This window comes from Thamnophis sirtalis, unplaced genomic scaffold (assembly GCF_051295495.1).
Source record: "Thamnophis sirtalis isolate CommonGarterSnake01/CBP01778 unplaced genomic scaffold, rThaSir2_p1.2 scaffold_1, whole genome shotgun sequence".
NCBI lineage: Eukaryota > Metazoa > Chordata > Lepidosauria > Squamata > Natricidae > Thamnophis > Thamnophis sirtalis.
The window spans coordinates 9972875-9991517 of record NW_028261381.1 but is presented as its reverse complement, the minus strand read 5'-3'; the positions used below and the strand labels follow the sequence as shown (position 1 = coordinate 9991517).

General features: G+C 40.9%; 1 protein-coding gene across 1 annotated transcript in view; it reads right to left on the bottom strand.

The window, feature by feature from the left end:
• DNAH7 (dynein axonemal heavy chain 7) overlaps positions 1-18643 on the bottom strand; it is a 188318-nt gene that overhangs the window by 146648 nt on the left and 23027 nt on the right. The window contains exons 9-12 of the mRNA XM_087705071.1: positions 9580-9699; positions 5262-5445; positions 4013-4192; positions 1176-1451 (exon numbers count right to left, since the gene is read on the bottom strand). Of these exons, the coding sequence (XP_087561197.1) occupies positions 1176-1451; positions 4013-4192; positions 5262-5445; positions 9580-9699 (760 nt within the window). The remainder of the gene's footprint in view (positions 1-1175; positions 1452-4012; positions 4193-5261; positions 5446-9579; positions 9700-18643) is intronic.

Below are 18643 nucleotides of genomic sequence, written 5' to 3'. Positions count from 1 at the left end.
GACTGGCTGTTAGAAATACATGAGCTTTTAGCTTTCTCCAGTAAGGCTGTCATTTATTTTATTAAACTAGTTTTATATCTTGGGTCTTTAGTCAGGTATACCCTTATCTTAGTAGATTTCCCTGTCTAGTGGGGGAAAAAAACAGTTCTACCACACTGAAGGGACATGGCTAAAACACTGAGCTTGTTGATCAGAAAGGTCGGGAGTTCGGCAATTCTGAATCCCTAGCGCCCCGTAACAGAGTGAGCTCCCGTTACTTTTCCCAGTTTCTGCCAACCTAGCAGTTCGAAAGCATGTAAAAATGCAGATAGAAAAATAGGAACCATCTTTGGTGGGAAGGCAACAGCGCTCCATGCACCTTTGGTGTTTAGTCATGCCAGCCACATGACCAGAGAGACGTCTTCGGACAGCGCTGGCTCTTTGGCTATATAATGGAGGTGAGCACCACCCCCTAGAGTCGGGAACGACTAGCACATATGTGTGAGGGGAACCTTTACCATATTGATTCTTTCCAAAAGAAGAAAGAAGTGTTTTTCGCTATCTATAGTTCTATATAGGGCTTTGTCATTGTGGAGTTAACATCTCCCTTATCTACCCAAAGTTGAAAAAAAATGAGGATAAGCAATTCCTTTTGAGTAATTAGCCTGCCAACTGTTACAACACAATACCCAATATTCACCCCTTGGCACTGAAGCCAATAAGCACATCATAGACAGAACATTTATAACACCCCAAGCAAAGTTAACTTCTCGGTGATGAGAAACATGTATTCCATACTATTGACTTAAATGCCAGTGATTAGTGACTGCATATAAGATCCAGCATAAAGGACACTGGTTAGAGAGCATACTTTAGCAAACATACAGGGATGAATACACTGGCTGGGCTCATACGTAGGACAAAAACATAATGTGGTTTGTTCATGCTTCGCTTAATAATGCATGACCCTATTATAAGATCAAATGAGATCAATGTGATTTTTTTAACCAGTCCTGATGGGAAAAAAAAGTCTTAGCTAAGCATTATGTCTAATTATAGTTCCATGAATTGTTAGTGGTATCAGCTTTAAACGCTAATGGGTACCACAGATCATGAAATTACTATACCTGTTGTACTACATATAGTATCAAGTGACATGAAATAAAGAGGTACTTGCCATTCATTGAATACACTACCTTTCTGGAGTTGTACTGAATGTCATCACGAATGCTTTGATACCTGGCCACTTCGGCTGTTGTTTCTTCAAATGTGTGGTCCTCTGAGAGGAACTGATCAATATCCCGCTCTGCTTGTTTGATTATCAAATCGTGGTATTTATCGTACAATTTGAGATGTTCGATTGGCGCCACACTCTCCTTGGCAATCTGATCCTTAATTTTCTGCTTATGTGCATCCAGAATTTCATCGGGGATGATGGGCTTCAAATTCAGCGATTTGGATTTGCTTTCAGGCTTTCAAAATAATAGAATTCCTTTTATACCACTAATAAAATTAATCAGCAAATACTTAATGATGTTAGATTAGACATGCAATCCTACGCTGAACATCATGCAGCTGCGCAACTGTTTCAGTTTTCCCCCAACTTGGCCTTCTTTAGATGTGCTGGATTACGACTCTGGTCATCTCTGCCTACCTGTCCCAGCTGATGAAGAATGATGAGTATCTTATTCATCACTTTTACAGGGCAAAAGATTGGGGAAACTTGGGCTACAGGATTCAAGCGGAAACTCCAATATGCTAGCAGAGAATTTAGCCAGCCAAGTCCTTGATCTGCAATTAAGTACGGCATACAGTGGTGGCTTGCTTCTGGCGTTACTACCAGTTCGGGGCACAAAACTGTTTGTGCATGCGGACTCGCTTCACATGCGTGCGCATTGGCAGCTAAAAAGGTCTGCACATGCACACGTTAGAAAAGGGGGGAAATTACATTTTTGCAATGTTCTGCGCATGTGCAGAACCAAAAATCAAGATGGCGGTGCTGACAATACAACCAGTTCGGGGCATGGCAGGCCGAGTTGCTGCCTACTCACCCAAACCAGTCCAAACCAGTATGAACCCATCTCTGATGGCATGAATGAAAAGGGCCAGAGTCATTAGCCAATCTATCTGAGAAGTGTTGATGCTCCCTTCACAGTACCTTATATCTATTCTATTCACAGCAATGTTCCCCACTGTTAGCAACCTTTTTTTTTTTAATCAGTCGAATTTCATTTTTGGTACATATTATTTCCCTGTCATTGGCAATCTTGGAACAAGATGGGAAAGGCCATTCCTGCATGGTTTACCATCCTATCTTTTTTAAAAAAATTTTTTTTATTAATTTCATATATACATTCACAATTATATGATCTCATAACTGTTATTAATAATATGTATTTATAACAATTTTTCCCCTACAATTGACAATATACTTGAAATTGCTTTCTTACCATCCCATAACTCCATCTTATCTTACAACATTCCTACTTCTTCTTCCTTCCTTCCCTCCTTCCTTCCCTCCTTTCTTCTCTCCTACTCTCCTTCCTTCCCTCCCTCCTTCCCTCCCCCTTTCTTCTCTCCTTCTCTCCTTCCCACCTCCTTCCCTGCTTTCTTCCCTGCTTCCTTCCCTCCTTTCTTCTCTCCTCCTCTCCTTCCTTTCCCCCTTCCTTTCCTCCTTCCTTCCCCCCTTCCTTCTCTCCTACATTCCCTCCTTCCTTCCCTCCTTTCTTCTCTCCTTCTCTCCTTCCTTCCTTCCTTCCTTCCTTCCCTCCTTTCTTCTCTCCTTCTCTCCTTCCTTCCCTCCTCCCTTTACCATCCTATCTATCTTGCCATAAGAACCACAGGAAGTATTTTAATTCAACCCTTAAGTGAAGCATGCTAATGTTATTGTGTAAATATTCATACATAATCAAATGTATGCTTGATTTATTATTAGGTCTTAATTTTAAAAGTTAACTCTTTTAATTTGTTTTTAATTATTTTTCTTAGCTGCTTGGAAGAAATAAAAGAGATACATGTGAAACATACATAAACAGATGTGCAACATGGGGGGATCCAGTATATGCCAGTGTTTTTGATCTTGGCAACTTTAAGATGTGTGGACTTCAACTCCCAGAATTCCCCAGCTGGCCAACTAAACGCTGATATATCCACATATAGATAGTCCCTAACTTATCACCATTCTTTTAACTACCAAATTCTGTGAGCCTTGGAAAAGGTGACTTATGACCTGTACTCGAAGTTACAATTGTCATATCACCACCCCACAGTCACATGATCACAAATTAGACCAGTGGTAGTCAACCTGGTCCCTACCGCCCACTAGTGGGCGTTCCAGCTTTCATGGTGGGCGGTAGGAGTTTTGTCCGATTCTGAAGCACTTTTCTTTTTTTAAATTTAATTGACTTTTAAAAAAAAATTCATAGCATTATTTAAAAATGTTCATTAGGTTTTCATAAAATCACCATTACTGTGGAACCGATGGGTGGTTAGAAAATTTTACTACTAACAGAGATACAAAAGTGGGCGGTAGGTATAAAAAGGTTGACTACCCCGGAATTAGACAATTGGCAACTGGCTCGCAGTTATGATGGTTGCCGTCTCCTGTTGTCATTTGCGACCTTCTTTTCCTACTTCCAGGAAAAAAAAAACATTGGGAAAGTTGGGATTCCCTTAACCACCACGTGATTCGCTTAACAATCACCCTAAAAATTGTCATAAAATCAGGTCCAATTCAACTTACAGCCTCAACAGCTTAGAACAGTGATTCCCAAACTTGGCAACTTTAAGACTTGTGGACTTCAACTCCCAGAATTCTCCAGCCAGAATTCTGGGAGTTGAAGTCCACAAGTCTTAAAGTTGCCATGTTTGGGAACCTCTGGCTTAGAACAGAAATCCCAGTCCCAACTGTGGTCATGAATCAAGATACGCAGAATTCAGAAGAAGGGCTTTGGGGAACCGGCAGTTCTTCAGAACATACATATTCTTCAATCACCCCCACCCCCACAAATAATATAATTAGAATATTCCTTACCCACTTTGAATAAAGCTTGGTCTCCACTCTTGGAAACATGTTAACAGCTTTTATCATGATTGCAAAAATATTCATAAATATGGCTTCATAGTCACTAAACTCAGGTTCAAATGCAATAGTTTCATTCTCAAGAATCAGTCGCATTATAAATCCAGGGTGTTCAAAGGCATAGATTGATTTCTGCCCAGAGAGAATTAAATCCATTACGTGGTTTGTACAGGAGAATACTTACAAATGACACAACTCAGAACAAAACAGAATATAAGAATGTGAGAGATGAGAGTCAGTTGTTTTAGCTATGACCATACAATGCTGACTAGCCACGTAGTCCAAAAATTTGACACAGGAGGGGAAATGTCTGCACAATGCATTAGTATACGCGTATCAGGCTCTTAAAGTATCAGACATTGATTGATTGATTTGATTATTGATTGATTGATTGATTGATTTAAAACATGAATCCTACTCAGGCTACACCAGTGTTTCCCAAACTTTTGACATATGTGTACCCCTTCTATAATTTTCGTAACGCTGAGTACCCCTCATAAAAAACATATGCTTTAATAAAAATCAAAATATATTTATTTTTTATTTTTTTGGTACATACGCAAAATTAAAGCCTGGCGCCCGGAACTAACTATTAAAGAAGTAAGTTGTCTCTGTAATGAAGTGCAGTATATTCACGCCGTGTCACGCCTCACAAGACTGTCTAACTGTTAGATAACACTGCAATTCTCCGGCGTTTAAACAGCTCCGCGGCCCAACGTCAACTGTTAATGTTCCCGCAGTTCAAAAATGGCCGAACCCGAGCTGCGCGAAGTATGCGCAGAAGTTCCCGCCATAATGGGTTGCGATACGATGTACGATGGCCCCAGTTCCCATGTAAAAACTGCGATACGCGCCTATTTCTTTCCTTGTTCTGTGGGCGCAGCTAAGCACGGTGCAGTGGATATTCCCACGTGATCCCCACCAAACTCCGGTGCAACGCGTACCCCCACCAAACTCTTCCCGTACCCCTGGGGGTACGCGTACCACACTTTGGGAAACACTGGGCTACACCATTAAGCCTTTTTTTTCCTGAAAGATCAACTTCCCAAGTCCAATCTCAGTAGAATATATATCGAAGATATTCATTCTTTTTTTTTCTAAACAGAAGCTTGCTTTTTTTTAAAAAAATGCATTATTTTTTACAAGGGTCACTTGGAACAATGTGGAAAGCTCAGTAAGCTTGTCAGAAAACCCTTCTTACCTTAGGCTGCACAATTAAATCTGTGAAGTCCTCCATTGAACGTAAAGCTAGGCTTTGCAGTTGCTGGGTCATTAAGGCTGCGGCACAGTTGAAGAAAGCTTCTAATTGGGCACTGCTGGCATTGGTAGGCACCTGCTTTCGTTTATTGCCTTGGTAATAGATATTTTGCACTTCAGGGAACCACCTAAAAAGAGGAGGGAGGATATTTTTTTGCAATTTGCAGAAAGGTAACTTTCACCAAAATGTTATATAGTTTAATAGCATGTAAAAGCAAAGCTTCCTAGACATTTCAATCCACCTCCTGTGCTTCTTCAGCATTTCTTTTACAAGAGCCAAGGTGGCGCAGTGGTTAAAAGCAGCACTGCAGGCTACTGCTAGATCAGCAGGTCAGCGGTTCAAATCTCACCGGCTCAGGGTTGACTCAGCCTTCCATCCTTCCGAGGTGGGTAAAATGAGGACCCAGATTGTTGTTGGGGGCAATATGCTGACTCTCTGTAAACCGCTTAGAGAGGCCTGAAAGGCCTATGAAGCGGTATATAAGTCTACTGCTATTGCTATTCTTTTGCAGTAATGTTTATTCAACAAAAATAGGGTTGGCAGCAGTGGTGGGTTTCAAAAATTGTTCGAACCTACTCTGTGGGTGTGGCCTCCTTTGTGGGAGTGGCTTGCCGCCCATGTGACTGGATGGGAGTGGCTTGCCGCCCATGTGACCGGATATGAAGATGCCGATGACGCTTGTCAGAACCACCTTAAATTACCTCACGCACAGCACTGGCATGCATAAGAATAGGATGTAAACTTGTTTTTTAAAAGGCATCTTTGGTTTGCGTTAAAACAACTTCAATACACGCAATGTTCTGATTGCACCACAAACGCAGTAGTCACCCTTACCTTTCACAGAGGCACTGAGTTTTATAAATATGAGCATGATAGTGTAGAATAATCATATCCAAGGACCAGTGGTGGGTTTCAAAAAAGTTTGGAACCTCTTCTGTAGGTGTGGCCTGCTTTCCGGGTCCACTGGTGGAACCTCTTCTAACCGGTTCGGTAGATTTGATGAACCGGTTCTACCGAATAGGTGCGAACTGGTAGGAACCCACCTCTGGTTGGCAGTCATTATATTACAATGCCCGTACAAAAGGACAAACTCATAACTATACTGCCATTACGAGATCTCTTTCCTGTTTTGAGTTCTTACTCCATGAACATTACTGGGAAGTTACAGAGTACTTCTAGAGAAACGGGGAGTTAAAATGGTTACATCTTACTCCTTCCTAAACAACCATAATTAGGAGCACTAACTCCGTCACTAAGTGCCAAGCTCTCTAAACAAAACTTCACATGACTGTGATGAGCTTACAACCTCACTTCCCCTTTGCTCATTAAGCAAAACATCATGTGGTCACGACTTACCATTTTATTCCGCCTTCTGTATTAAACCTGTTTGTCACAAGCCATGTGCCAAGCACACAAATGATGATCACATGATCATGGGACCAGAAGTGGCATTCAGCTGGTTCAGACCAGTTCGGGCAAACCGGTAGTAGAAATTTTGAGTAGTTCGGAGAATTGGCAAATACCACCTCTGGTTGGCCCCACCTTCCCGCCCCCATCGTTCTCAGTCCTATATTCCCTTGTTTTTTAACTCAGCTGATTTGCATGGCAGAATGGATTGCCATGCCTCAGCTGAGCTAAAAAACAGCTCAGCTCACCAGCGCTGACACCGAGGGTGGTCTTTGAGTACTGAGCGCCCGTGCAAAGCACCCTCTCATAGAACCGGCAGGAAAAGATTTGGATTCTCACCACTGCATGGGACACTACATTAAATGGGGCACTCGGTAAGTGAAGGTTGCCTATACAAACATGATTGAAGCTCTCAGAGGTTTGCATCATACTAAGGAGAAGGAAGGCAAAGTGTGACTCTCCACAAGTCCCTGATCTGAAGTATTGGCATCCCTTACTACCAGAGGTGGGTTCCTACCAGTTCGCACCTATTCGGTAGAACCGGTTCGTCAAATCTACCGAACCGGTTAGAAGAGGTTCCACCAGTGGATCCGGAAAGCAGGCCATACCTACAGAAGAGGCTCCAAAATTTTTTGAAACCCGCCACTGGTCCTTGGATATGATTATTCTACACTATCATGCTCCTATTTATAAAACTCAGTGCCTCTGTGAAAGGTAAGGATGACTACTACGTTTGTGGCGCAATCAGAACATTGCGTGTGTTGAAGTTGTTTTAACGCAAACCAAAGATGCCTTTTAAAAAACAAGTTTACATATAATTCTTATGCATGCCAGTGCTGTGTGTGAGGTAATTTAAGGTGGTTCTGACAAGTGTCATCAGCATCTTCGTATCCGGTCACATGGGCGGCAAGCCACTCCCACGAAGGAGGCCACACCCACAGAGTAGGTTCGAACAATTTTTGAAACCCACCACTGCTTACTACCAATGATGCCAGCAATCAAGGTCTGCTGGGAATTAGCTTCAACAATCTCTGAAGGATTGCATAGGTTATTGCTGGAATCCAGATACTTGGCAGCCACAATCTGGGAAGTTTAAAATGAAGACCACAGTGCCAACCAAAGGTGCTTGAACTGTTGCAGCCTCCAGAATTTCCCCTCAAAAGATGTTAGTGTGACAGAAGAGGGAAATTAAGTACTCCATTTCTTCCTCCAAAAGTCAACAACACAGCTATCCTTCAAAGTCGCAGGTGAGCTGGGTTTCTTCTCCTTCACTCCACAACTGGCTTGTAACATCAAAAGTGCAGCCACAGAAAGCCTCAGAATCCATAAACCACAACTACCCACTTGCATCCATGTTTCTCATTCATGCTTACAATCACCAGGACAAATCCAAATCACCATTCGGCTCTTGAAATGGGTTGAAAGGGTTAGCATGCAGCGCACTTATATGTCTGTATTTTCCCTACAGCCCAAACCCTGCTGAATATTTTCAGCTGAAAAGAAAGAACCACACTCAGGAGTGCGCCACCAATTTGCAATAATGTAGTTCCAAATGGCTGTCGCAGGGAGACACGTTTCCTCTTCTTTTTCCTGCTTTCTCCTTCCTTCTGGTTGTTGGGATCAAGGTGGTTGACAGAGAGAAGAATGATTAATGCTCCACGGTAAAAATTGTGTGAGTTGCCCTCTTCCTAGTCTACGTCAAGAACTTTTGCTCTCCCCATCTTCTGCGTGGGATTGCTTGTGAGACTAGATCTCATTCAGTGATTGCTTGTTCATCACTTATCTCAACACCCATTATGGTCACAACATTCAGTTTTGTTAACAGGCTTTGCTAATCCCCCTCTCCCCCAAATTTAACAAGGGCTTCCAACACAGCTTCATACTTGAAACTAAGGCATAAGAGCATCTCTGGCATAATCAGATGTTCTGTTACTCTTTCTCCCCAATACTATGCATAGCTCATATCAGTGGTAGGATTCAGTCAGTCCGCACCTATTCGGGGGAACCGGTTGTTAACTTTCCAAGCAGTTCAGAGAACCGGTTGTTGGAAGAAATCTCATTTTGTTTTTTTCCACTTTACAGGTCTAATCCTGTAAGGAAGGCAGGAAGGAAACATTCTGGTGTTGTTTCTAGCCTAATCTTTATTGCCCTGCTTACAGAAACTGCCTCTCCCGTTAACCCTTCTTACATTGTAACAGCTAAGGCGAAGCGCCCATCGACCTGAGTGACATTGAGTTGCCCACACCCACATGGTCACATGACCACAGAGCCTCGCCTACCCAGCTGGTCATTAGAGCAGAGAACCGGTTGTTAAATTATTTGAATCCCACCATTGGCTCATATCTACTATGCAGCGCCCCTCCATTCTTAGAACTTTGGATGCCGAAAAATGCACAATATTAAGAATCCCCTTCACTAAGAAAAAAATATCTCTCTTGATCACCGCAATCCAAAATTACAGAATCTTTTTAAAGGAGGTTAACTTTTAACATGGAATTAAAATCTCTCCAATATAACATTCTTAAAATTCAAGGGGGGGATATCAGGAGTCATTATTATCAAATAATTTTATTTATTTTTATGTATGTGATTCATCTGCTATTCCCCCTCATAGACTCTGGGTGGTTTACAGATATCAAAATAGCGAAATAAAAATATAATTTAAAACCTCAAGACAAAAAATGTAACAAGTAATATCAAAAAAAAACAAAACAGGTCTGACTTAATATTAGTCTTTCAGCTTTGGCAGAAAACTGCTCAGTAAGAACTTGAGAGTATTCAGTCACAAAATTAGCTGTGCTCAATCTTTCATTCCAGGGGACATGAATCATTAAAAAAGGTATTTTGAACTTACTTTTTAAAAAGAGTATCCTTGACAGCTTCCATTTGTCTTAATATCAGGTTCTGGAAGAGCGAAAGTTCCATTGAGTCTTGACGAGCGTGAAATGCTGCCTTATCAATTAAGCGCAGATCTCTGCGAAAGTGACAAAAAAGAATATCATGGTGAATATATTTTCACACTTTAAAGAAAAAATAAAGTTATTGAAACTTTCTATTTAATCTATTTAAGTAGATGGCCACGGTTCATAGGTACCAGTTTAATTCTCAGTCAAACTAAATGTTGTAATTGAGCAAGGCTGGGCAGCTTCAGAGAGCATGGGAGGGCAAATTGGCATTTGGAATTTCTTCAGGCAGCCATGCTCCTTAAAGCATTGCGGACAAAAGCTATGCTTGCATGCACTGAAGTATTTTTTTAGAGTTCACAGCTGAAGCCTATTGCAGCCCTATTGTTGCATGCTCTAAATACAAACAGAAGCAATCATACTTTATGCCCTCGTAGCAGATTGTCTGATTTTTACATTTCTAATCGATTTTGGCATTTTCATATAATTTAGTTAACAAAAAAACAAAAAAAAACAGACCAACAGTTTGTGAATAGCAGTTAATTTAAGATTGCAATCTTCGGCTTTGCCAAATCGTAACATGAATGTTGATGCACAGAACATCCTCTAGTCCGAACAATATGCTTCAGATGAATCAATTAGTTAAATAACATTTCAGAAGAATCTTTATACATTTTTTTTTCTTCACAGCATTTCTTTATAATTGTTTTTATTGTTTATAACATGTCTGTATTCAAAGAATTATTTGGAGAGGGTTAATTTCAATGCCTTTAAATTTGTTTGTTTTTTCCTTTAGTATATTTTTTTTTTCATTTTCATACACTCACATGTATACACCATACAGTATTAAGCAATAATTGCATCAATTCCTCTTGTCGACAATGCCCCAGAAAATAAAAGCCCAATATACCTCTTCCATTCTCCATACACCTTTCTTCCACCACCCTCCAACTTTCTATCTTCCCTCCATCATCCCCCTCTACCCTACTTCCCCTTGCCCTCTACCACTCCTCTCTCCAGATCCGCTCCCCCCCTTCCTTTTCGTCTCCCCCCCCCTCTCTCCCATCCCTCTCTACCCATCTTTCTTCTTTCCTACTCCTCCTCCCCTCGGTGTATTTCCACTATATGTTAATGTATTTGGCTTATCCTATTTTTAAAGAAAAATTAGAGAAAAACAGTATACATGTGAAGTCACGTTGCATTGAGATCTAACACATCGTGTCTAGCCTAATATATATCCCTCCCTCCCTCCACCCTCCCCCCCAACCACCCTCCTCCTTCCCCCCCCCCCCCGACTTCCCAGAACCTGTACACGGTATAGATTTTTAACAAACACAGTCTAAAATCTATTGAGAAAAAAGAAATAAAGAAATTAATAACATCTCTACACTGATCTTAGCTTCTTCTTGCTAAGCTAACTTTAAACAGTTTAAATCATTCCTGATCTTAAGCATAGGCTAACTGGAATTTCTTGGTCCCGTATTTATTAATGCCTTTAAATTTGTTATGGACACAGGAAAACATCAGCCTTCAACCAATGAAACGAAATTCACTGCAGCCCATTGTGCATCTGTTTCACAGACTTTTACTATAGAGTACAAGGTTAAGGAAAACAAGAGATGATCATCACCTGTCTATCCTCTTCAGTGTAAATTTTAACAGTGCCCCTAATGAAAAATAAGAAAATATGTACTAAACTCAGAAAAAGAAAAAATATTTCATTTTCGCTTTGTTTTTTAAACTATTTATATCGCCGCATCTGCTAGCAATGAATCTGGGCAGCATATATTGAGTCAAAGCCAAATAATAAAATAAAGCTAAAAATAAAAATAACGAATGTCATGACTGTCAAAAAAAATCATTCCTAACTTACAACAGAACAAAGCAATAAAGCCGATCAACCAGCACAGCTTACTCAACCTTCCAGCCCTAATGCCTGGGGGAACAGCCAGGACTTTCATGCATCAAGAGGTGATGACAATTTTCCACTGAAGAAGGTGGAAACTGCACACTGGCCAAGTTCTAAATTCTATACAGTCTTTGCTGTCAATTGTTCACAAGGTCATTGGGATATAAGTCTTGGAAGCCTAAAAGACTTCGTTTGCTTTAAACACTCAAAATACCTTCTCAAATGTGCTTTGTGAGCCAAACCATTCATTTATTTACTTAGCCATGTGGCAGCATCTTCACTGGGCCCTGATGTGCTTGTTTTGTGGGTGTGTGGACCAGGTCGCAAGGCAAAAATGTATCTATGCGGCAGAGGTGGGTTCCTACCAGTTCTCACCTATTCGGTAGAACCGGTTCATCAAATCTACAGAACCGGTTAGAAGAGGTTCCACCAGTGGACCCGGAAAGCAGGCCATACCTACAGAAGAGGTTCCAAAAACCACTGCCCCCACACACAGAGAGAGACAGACAGACTGACACAGAGAGAGAGAAAAAGAGAAAGAAAGGAAGAAATAAATACATAAATAAAGAAAAAAGAAAGAAAAAGAATGAGAGGGAGATGAAAGAAAAAAGGAACAGAGACAAAAGGAAGAAAAGAGAGAGAGAGAGAGAGAGAAAGAAAGAAAGAAAGAAAGAAAGAAAGAAAGAAAGAAAGAAAGAAAGAAAGAAAGAAAACACATGGCTAGCAAGCCACTCCCACCAGGTCACATGGCTGGCAAGCCACTCCCACAAAGGAGGCCACACCCACAGAGTAGGTTTCAAAAAATTTTGAAACCCACCACTGCTATGTGGTGGCGGATATGAGTACTCCGAATGTGTTCATTGTTGTACCTATTTCAGCACCGATACCTTTCTCTGCAGGCCCGCGCACACGCACACGCACACACACACACACACACACACACACACACACACAGAGTGTTTTAAAAAAAGAAAAGTAAAATTCTCCATAAGAAAAAGGCAATCAGGACCACAAAAATCACAAAATCCCTTTAGGGAAGCCTGAGCTACCATTCATCAAAAGATTACATATAGCATTTCTTCTCCTTTTTCTTCTTCTTTTTGTTTAATTTTATCACTCACAGAAATTTATAAATACACGTATGGAATGCAATTCTTTTGCAGTGATATTTGTCAGAGTGCGCTGAATAAAAGAAGCTTAGGGAACAAATCTGACAATGAGTTTCAGCATTCTTAAAGAAATTAGCTATTAAAACATATTATTTTACTGGATTAGCCTACATATAAATTTTAGTTTTAAAATAAAAGAACCAAAAAACCAATAAGTCTGTCTCATGATTTTATAACTCAGAAAAAAGAACAGCTCAATTAAGCTTCCCTATTAGACCCTACTATCTCAGATCTTAATAGAACAAAACTAAGCATGATAAAGTGGGTTTTTCCCCCTCCTTCTTCTTTCCTTTTACCACAATATATACTTATTAATAAAATAATCTGAGCTGCCGGGGTAAAAATACCACACTTGGAAATTGGCTCAACTGCTGATTAAAACGAATAATGGTAATGTTTCATGGCCTTTCTCAGTCAGGAAGAGAAACCTGATCAGGCACAGCTCTGAAAATATTTTAAGGATAATGTTCTCTGACAACAATTAGCTCCTTCCGGGCTCTTGCTGTCAGGATGAAGCACTGCCTCCACAAAACAGGCTTAGCGCATTTTGCCTGATTTGCCTTCACACCAACAGCCCCGGGTGAACATTTTTGGCTATTAATCTTACTGTAGTTCTTCCTCAATTCTTTGTTCTCATTATTGTTTGCGTACATTCAAATATTAAGCCAGCTTTACATCTCATTACTGAACACAATAGAATGAGAACACTAATTTGCCTGATCTCAACATTTTTGCAAGCGGGGGTCATAAACACACGGTACTTAACAGAATAAACTAATCCCCCTGCAACTAGATGCCCTCCAATTTTTCTGGGTCTAACCAAGCCAACATGGGGGCTGTCATCTAGCAGATCTAAAGGACATCAGATTGGGAAGTAAGTAAGTAAGTAAAATCTTTATTACGGTCACAAAGACCAGCAATACACATTAGTTTTTACACTATGTTAAAAAATACTAACATTAAAATATAATTTAAAAGTATTGACATTAAAAGTGGATAATAACACTGGAATTACAATTCCAGTGTAAAAATAGGACAAGCTGAATATATTAATAGATAGTAGAAATACACCGAAGGGAGGAATAGAGGGAAAGAAGAAAGAGGGGTAGAGAGGGTGGGAGAGAGGATTGGAGGGAGGGTGAGAAGGAAGGGAGGGAGTGTATTGGGAGAGAGGCGTGGTAGAGGGGGAAGGGAAGTAGGGTAGAGGGGAATGACGGTGGGAAGACGGAAAGTTGGAGGGGGGCGAAAGAAAGGGTGTATGGAGGATCGAAGAGGTACATTGGGTTTCTATTTTGGGGGGTATTATTGACAAGAGGAATGGCTGTGTTTATTGTTTAATGTTATATGGCCCTGGTTCTGTACAGTATATGTGTGACTGTAAGAAAATGAAAATGGAAAATAAAACTATCTATGCACAAAGGAAAAAAAAGTGGATAATAACATAATGGTCCAAAGATTGTTAAAGGTATGTCCAGATAATTGGTACAAGATGGTACTATACTTCTGTAGCCAATTTTTTTCTTATGGACATTGCAGCCACACAGAACGTTGCCACTGCAGACGTGGTAACCGGGTTAGTGTCCCGGAGGAGAAAGCCTTGATTAAAATTGTCTGCCCTCCCTGGCAATCTCTCTAATGAGGGGAGAATATGTGCAGACCTACAAGCTCTGTATAGCTCGCAGTGTAATAGAACATGTGAATTATCTTCCACTTCTCCTTTACCACATATACAAATGCGTTCTGCTATAGGTGTTCTCTTATACCTGCCCTGGAGGAGTGCTGAAGGAAGAATGTTAAATCTGGCTCTGGAGAAAGCTATTCTTTGTTTTGGGGAGATCAGGTCATTTAGATATCTTGCCGATTCCCACACACCCTGTTTGATTCTGTCCCTACTGTGGAGAGGCAACCTATTTAGCCAGATTGGGAAGAAAGTGAGGTCTAAGAGATCTTCAAAATGAGAACAAGGAGTGAAAGGTAAATATTTATACAAGTAAACATTTAATCACTACTTTTCTATCTGCAGTACTATTACTATTCTAACATTTTGCTTTTTGCCAGTGGTCATTAGAGCATACCTGCATTAAAGCAGATGAAGTCCATTGGACAATATTCGATTAAGGAGAATTCTATGAACCAAAATATTTTACATGCAAGAAGCTACCATATGTTGACATAACACACTTATCCAGGTCATGGACAAATTTAACTTATAATGTAAACACCCTGACCCAGTCAGCACTAAATGGGTTAATTTTAGCCCTAGGTGTTGCCTGGGACAAAGTTAAACTGACCCACTCAGTTATATCATCCATACATAGAAATGAGCATGAACAGCGATGCACCCCAATCTGTCCTCCTGCTGCTGATGTAGAGATGAAGTCCTAGAGCAGACCCACAAAAACTGGACCTGTTCCAGAAATTTCCCCTTGTTGCTTCTTCTAGAGAGCCTTCCCTCTCTACAGCTACATAGATCAATATGAAATAGAGAAGCAATCTCTGTCAATCAGGGCCTTGACCCTGATCGGGCTTTGGGGGAGTTTTAAAAATATCCAAAGTAAATTAAAATGGCAGGAAATGGCTGCCCCCCCCCCCAATCCCATTTATGGCAATGAGGAAGCCCATCAAAGAGGCCATTACTTATTTCACTAGGGCATCTATGACCACATCCCATTAGCATTTGCCCGGGGCAGGAACTGATGAAACATACAATTAATCAGGTGCAACCAAATGGAACCTCCTGAGTTCAAGTCCCGCCTTAGCCATGAAAACCAGCTGGGTGATGTTGAGCTGGTCACTCTCTCTCAGCCCAGTCCACCTCATAGGGTGGTTGTTGTGGGGTAAATAGTGGAAGGAAGGTACATTGGATATGTTCCGCGCCTTGAGTTATGTATAAAAATAAAATAAAGGCAGGATACAAATAAATAAAGCAATAAATAAAATAATAAATAGTCTCCAAAACTATTGTTATAGGAAAATCAACCTTGGAGTGCTTTTATGATTAGAGGAGATGCGTTCTCTTCCTTTCATTATTACAATATTGCATTATTACCCTTTCATTATTACATATATACATAAACACACACACATACATATATATGCAAAAACAGTCCAGCTGCATTTTTATCCAGGAGACTCTAGAGGTCTAATTACCCTTTTTTATTATTTGCATTTTATGAAGGTGTGTTTTTTTAACTATACAAAGAAATAATACCAAGCAGAATACATAGTATTTCTATACCTCTCTAAAGTAACCTGTCAGGCCTGCAATTATATCCTTTTTAGAATTTTGGTTTGCCACGCTTTCTCTTATTTCATTATGCTTTTTTCATTAGTATAGTTGATGGGAGTGGGGAATAGAAAGGAGTAGGATTGTGAAATGTATTGTTGTCATTCTTTTCTAGAAGACCAAGGTCATCTTTTGTCTCCGCACTTTGACACCTGACCGGAAGCAGCTGGGTGGAGACGCCAGCGTGGAAGAAGAAGATTGGACCATGTGATGGATTGTGGGTGTGGGGACAAGATCATGAACTTTTAACTGGGTGGGATTCTGATGTAATTTCCAGAATTGGGATTAACACAGATGTGCTGTCTGCTTTATTAAATTGGAACTTTAAGGATCGTTTTGCCTTGGACTCTGATTTAATTCTACATGATACTTGGAACGCTGACATTACCTTTCTTTGTGTCTCAGTTGCAGCCCTATCCTCTTATCAGCAATTAGAGGCTACCGGTGTAAACCTTGCTACTGATGTAAACTTCAGCCATACATACAGTTTTACAAAACAAAGAATCAACAGTCAACCTGAAATAGAAAAAGGAGGAGGAAAAGAAAAAGACAAAGGGATCTCTGTGTCTCCACTGTTATTTTCCCTCCTAGATCAAATGTGAATATCCAACAGTTCCTTAGTCTTGTCTTGTTTCACCTTGCCCTGTCCTGTCTTTGCCTTTTATCTGTTCGTTGTTATTGTCTCTTTCACTGCCAACTCCACATGATCTTCCATTCTTAGTTCAACATTGTAGCAAAACAGCAGACTTACAGAGCTGGAACAATATGGGTTGTTATTCCAAGCTACCTTCCATTCACTCTTGGCATTTCAGAAGCAGAAAAATGTAGTGCTGGTATTTTTCACAGGTATGTTTCTTCCAGTGGTGGGATTCAGTCGGCTCACACCTATTCGGGAGAACCGGTTGGTAACTTTCTAAGCAGTTCGGAGAACCGGTTGTTGGAAGAGGGAGGGAGGGAGGGAGAGAGAGGCGAAGAGCCACACACACACACACACACACACACACACACACACACAGACTCACACAGAGAGAGAAAGAGAAAGAGAAAGAAAGGAAGAAAGAAAGAAAGAAAAAAAGAAAGAAAAAGTGAGAGAGAAATGAAAGAAAAAAAGAAAAAAGGGACAGAGAGACAAAAGGAAAGAGAGAGAGGGGGGGGAGGGAGAATGAACACATGGATGGCAAGCCACTCCCACCAGATCACATGGCTGGCAAGCCACTCCCACAAAGGAGGCCACACCCACAGAGTAGGTTCGAAATTTTTTTGACACCCACGACTAACATAGAGAGACACAGAGGGAGGGAGGGAGGGAGAGAGAGGTAAAGAGCCACACACACACACACACACACACACACACACACACACACTCACACAGAGAGAGAAAGAGAAAGAGAAAGAAAGGAAGAAAGAAAGAAATAAAAAAGAAAGAAAAAGTGAGAGAGAAATGAAAGAAAAAAGAAACAAGGGACAGAGAGACAAAAGGAAGGAAAGAAAGAGAGAGAGAGAGAGAGAGAACGAACACATGGACGGCAAGCCACTCCCACCAGATCACATGGCTGGCAAGCCACTCCCACAAAGGAGGCCACACCCACAGAGTAGGTTCGAAAAAGTTTTGAAACCCATGACATAGAGAGACACAGAGGGAGGGAGGGAGGGAGGGGCAAAGAGCCGCACACGCACACACACACACACAGACAGACTCACACAGAGAGAGAAAGAGAAAGAGAAAGGAAGGAAGAAAGAAAGAAATAAAAAAAGAAAGAAAAAGTGAGAGAGAAATGAAAGAAAAAAAGAAACAAGGGACAGAGAGACAAAAGGAAGGAAAGAGAGATAGAGAGAGAGAGAGAACGAGAACGAGAACAAACACATGGACCGCAAGCCACTCCCACCAGATCACATGGCTGGCAAGCCACTCCCACAAAGGAGGCCACACCCACAGAGTAGGTTCCAAAAAATTTTTGAAATCCACCACTGTTCTGGAACCATGAAAAAAAAAAGGAACTTAGCTGCCTGGCCTAGTTGCACAATGTTGCAGAGTATGGGCTGTTCCAATTGTTTCTCTAGAGAATAATTTCGTTATTGAAGCCCATCCACTTACTTCTTTGATTTCCATGCAACACCTACAGAGAGATCTTGGACCAATGATGAAAAACAATTGTTCTCTCCTCTCCACTAGAAAGGTAGGTAGGCCTATTGTAACAGGAACACAGCAGAACAAACGGCAGCAAAGCTGACGATAGCAACATCCAACAAATGTAACAACTTATGGAACCGTATCAAAATTTGTGATCCAAATTGCAACCACATTTATATAATGCCATAGCACCCAATTGCATTATTTTGATAGCGTTGCAGTTCATTATGATGCTGCCTATACTTCTCTTTGGTAGATCTTCTTTTCCTTGGAAATGGAGCAAACGGTATGACAAGGGATAGGATACAGTGCAGTTTTCAAACTTTTAAGAAAACCATTCATATTTTGACATTGCTACTTGTCACCCATAAAGCCCTTCATGGTAGTGGATCTGGGTACTTGAGAGACCGCCTTCTGCCAATCACCTCCACTCGACCTATTAGATCCCATAGATTAGGCCTCCTCCGAGTCCCATCTGCCGGTCAATGTCAACTGGCAACCACGCAGAGGAGAGCCTTCT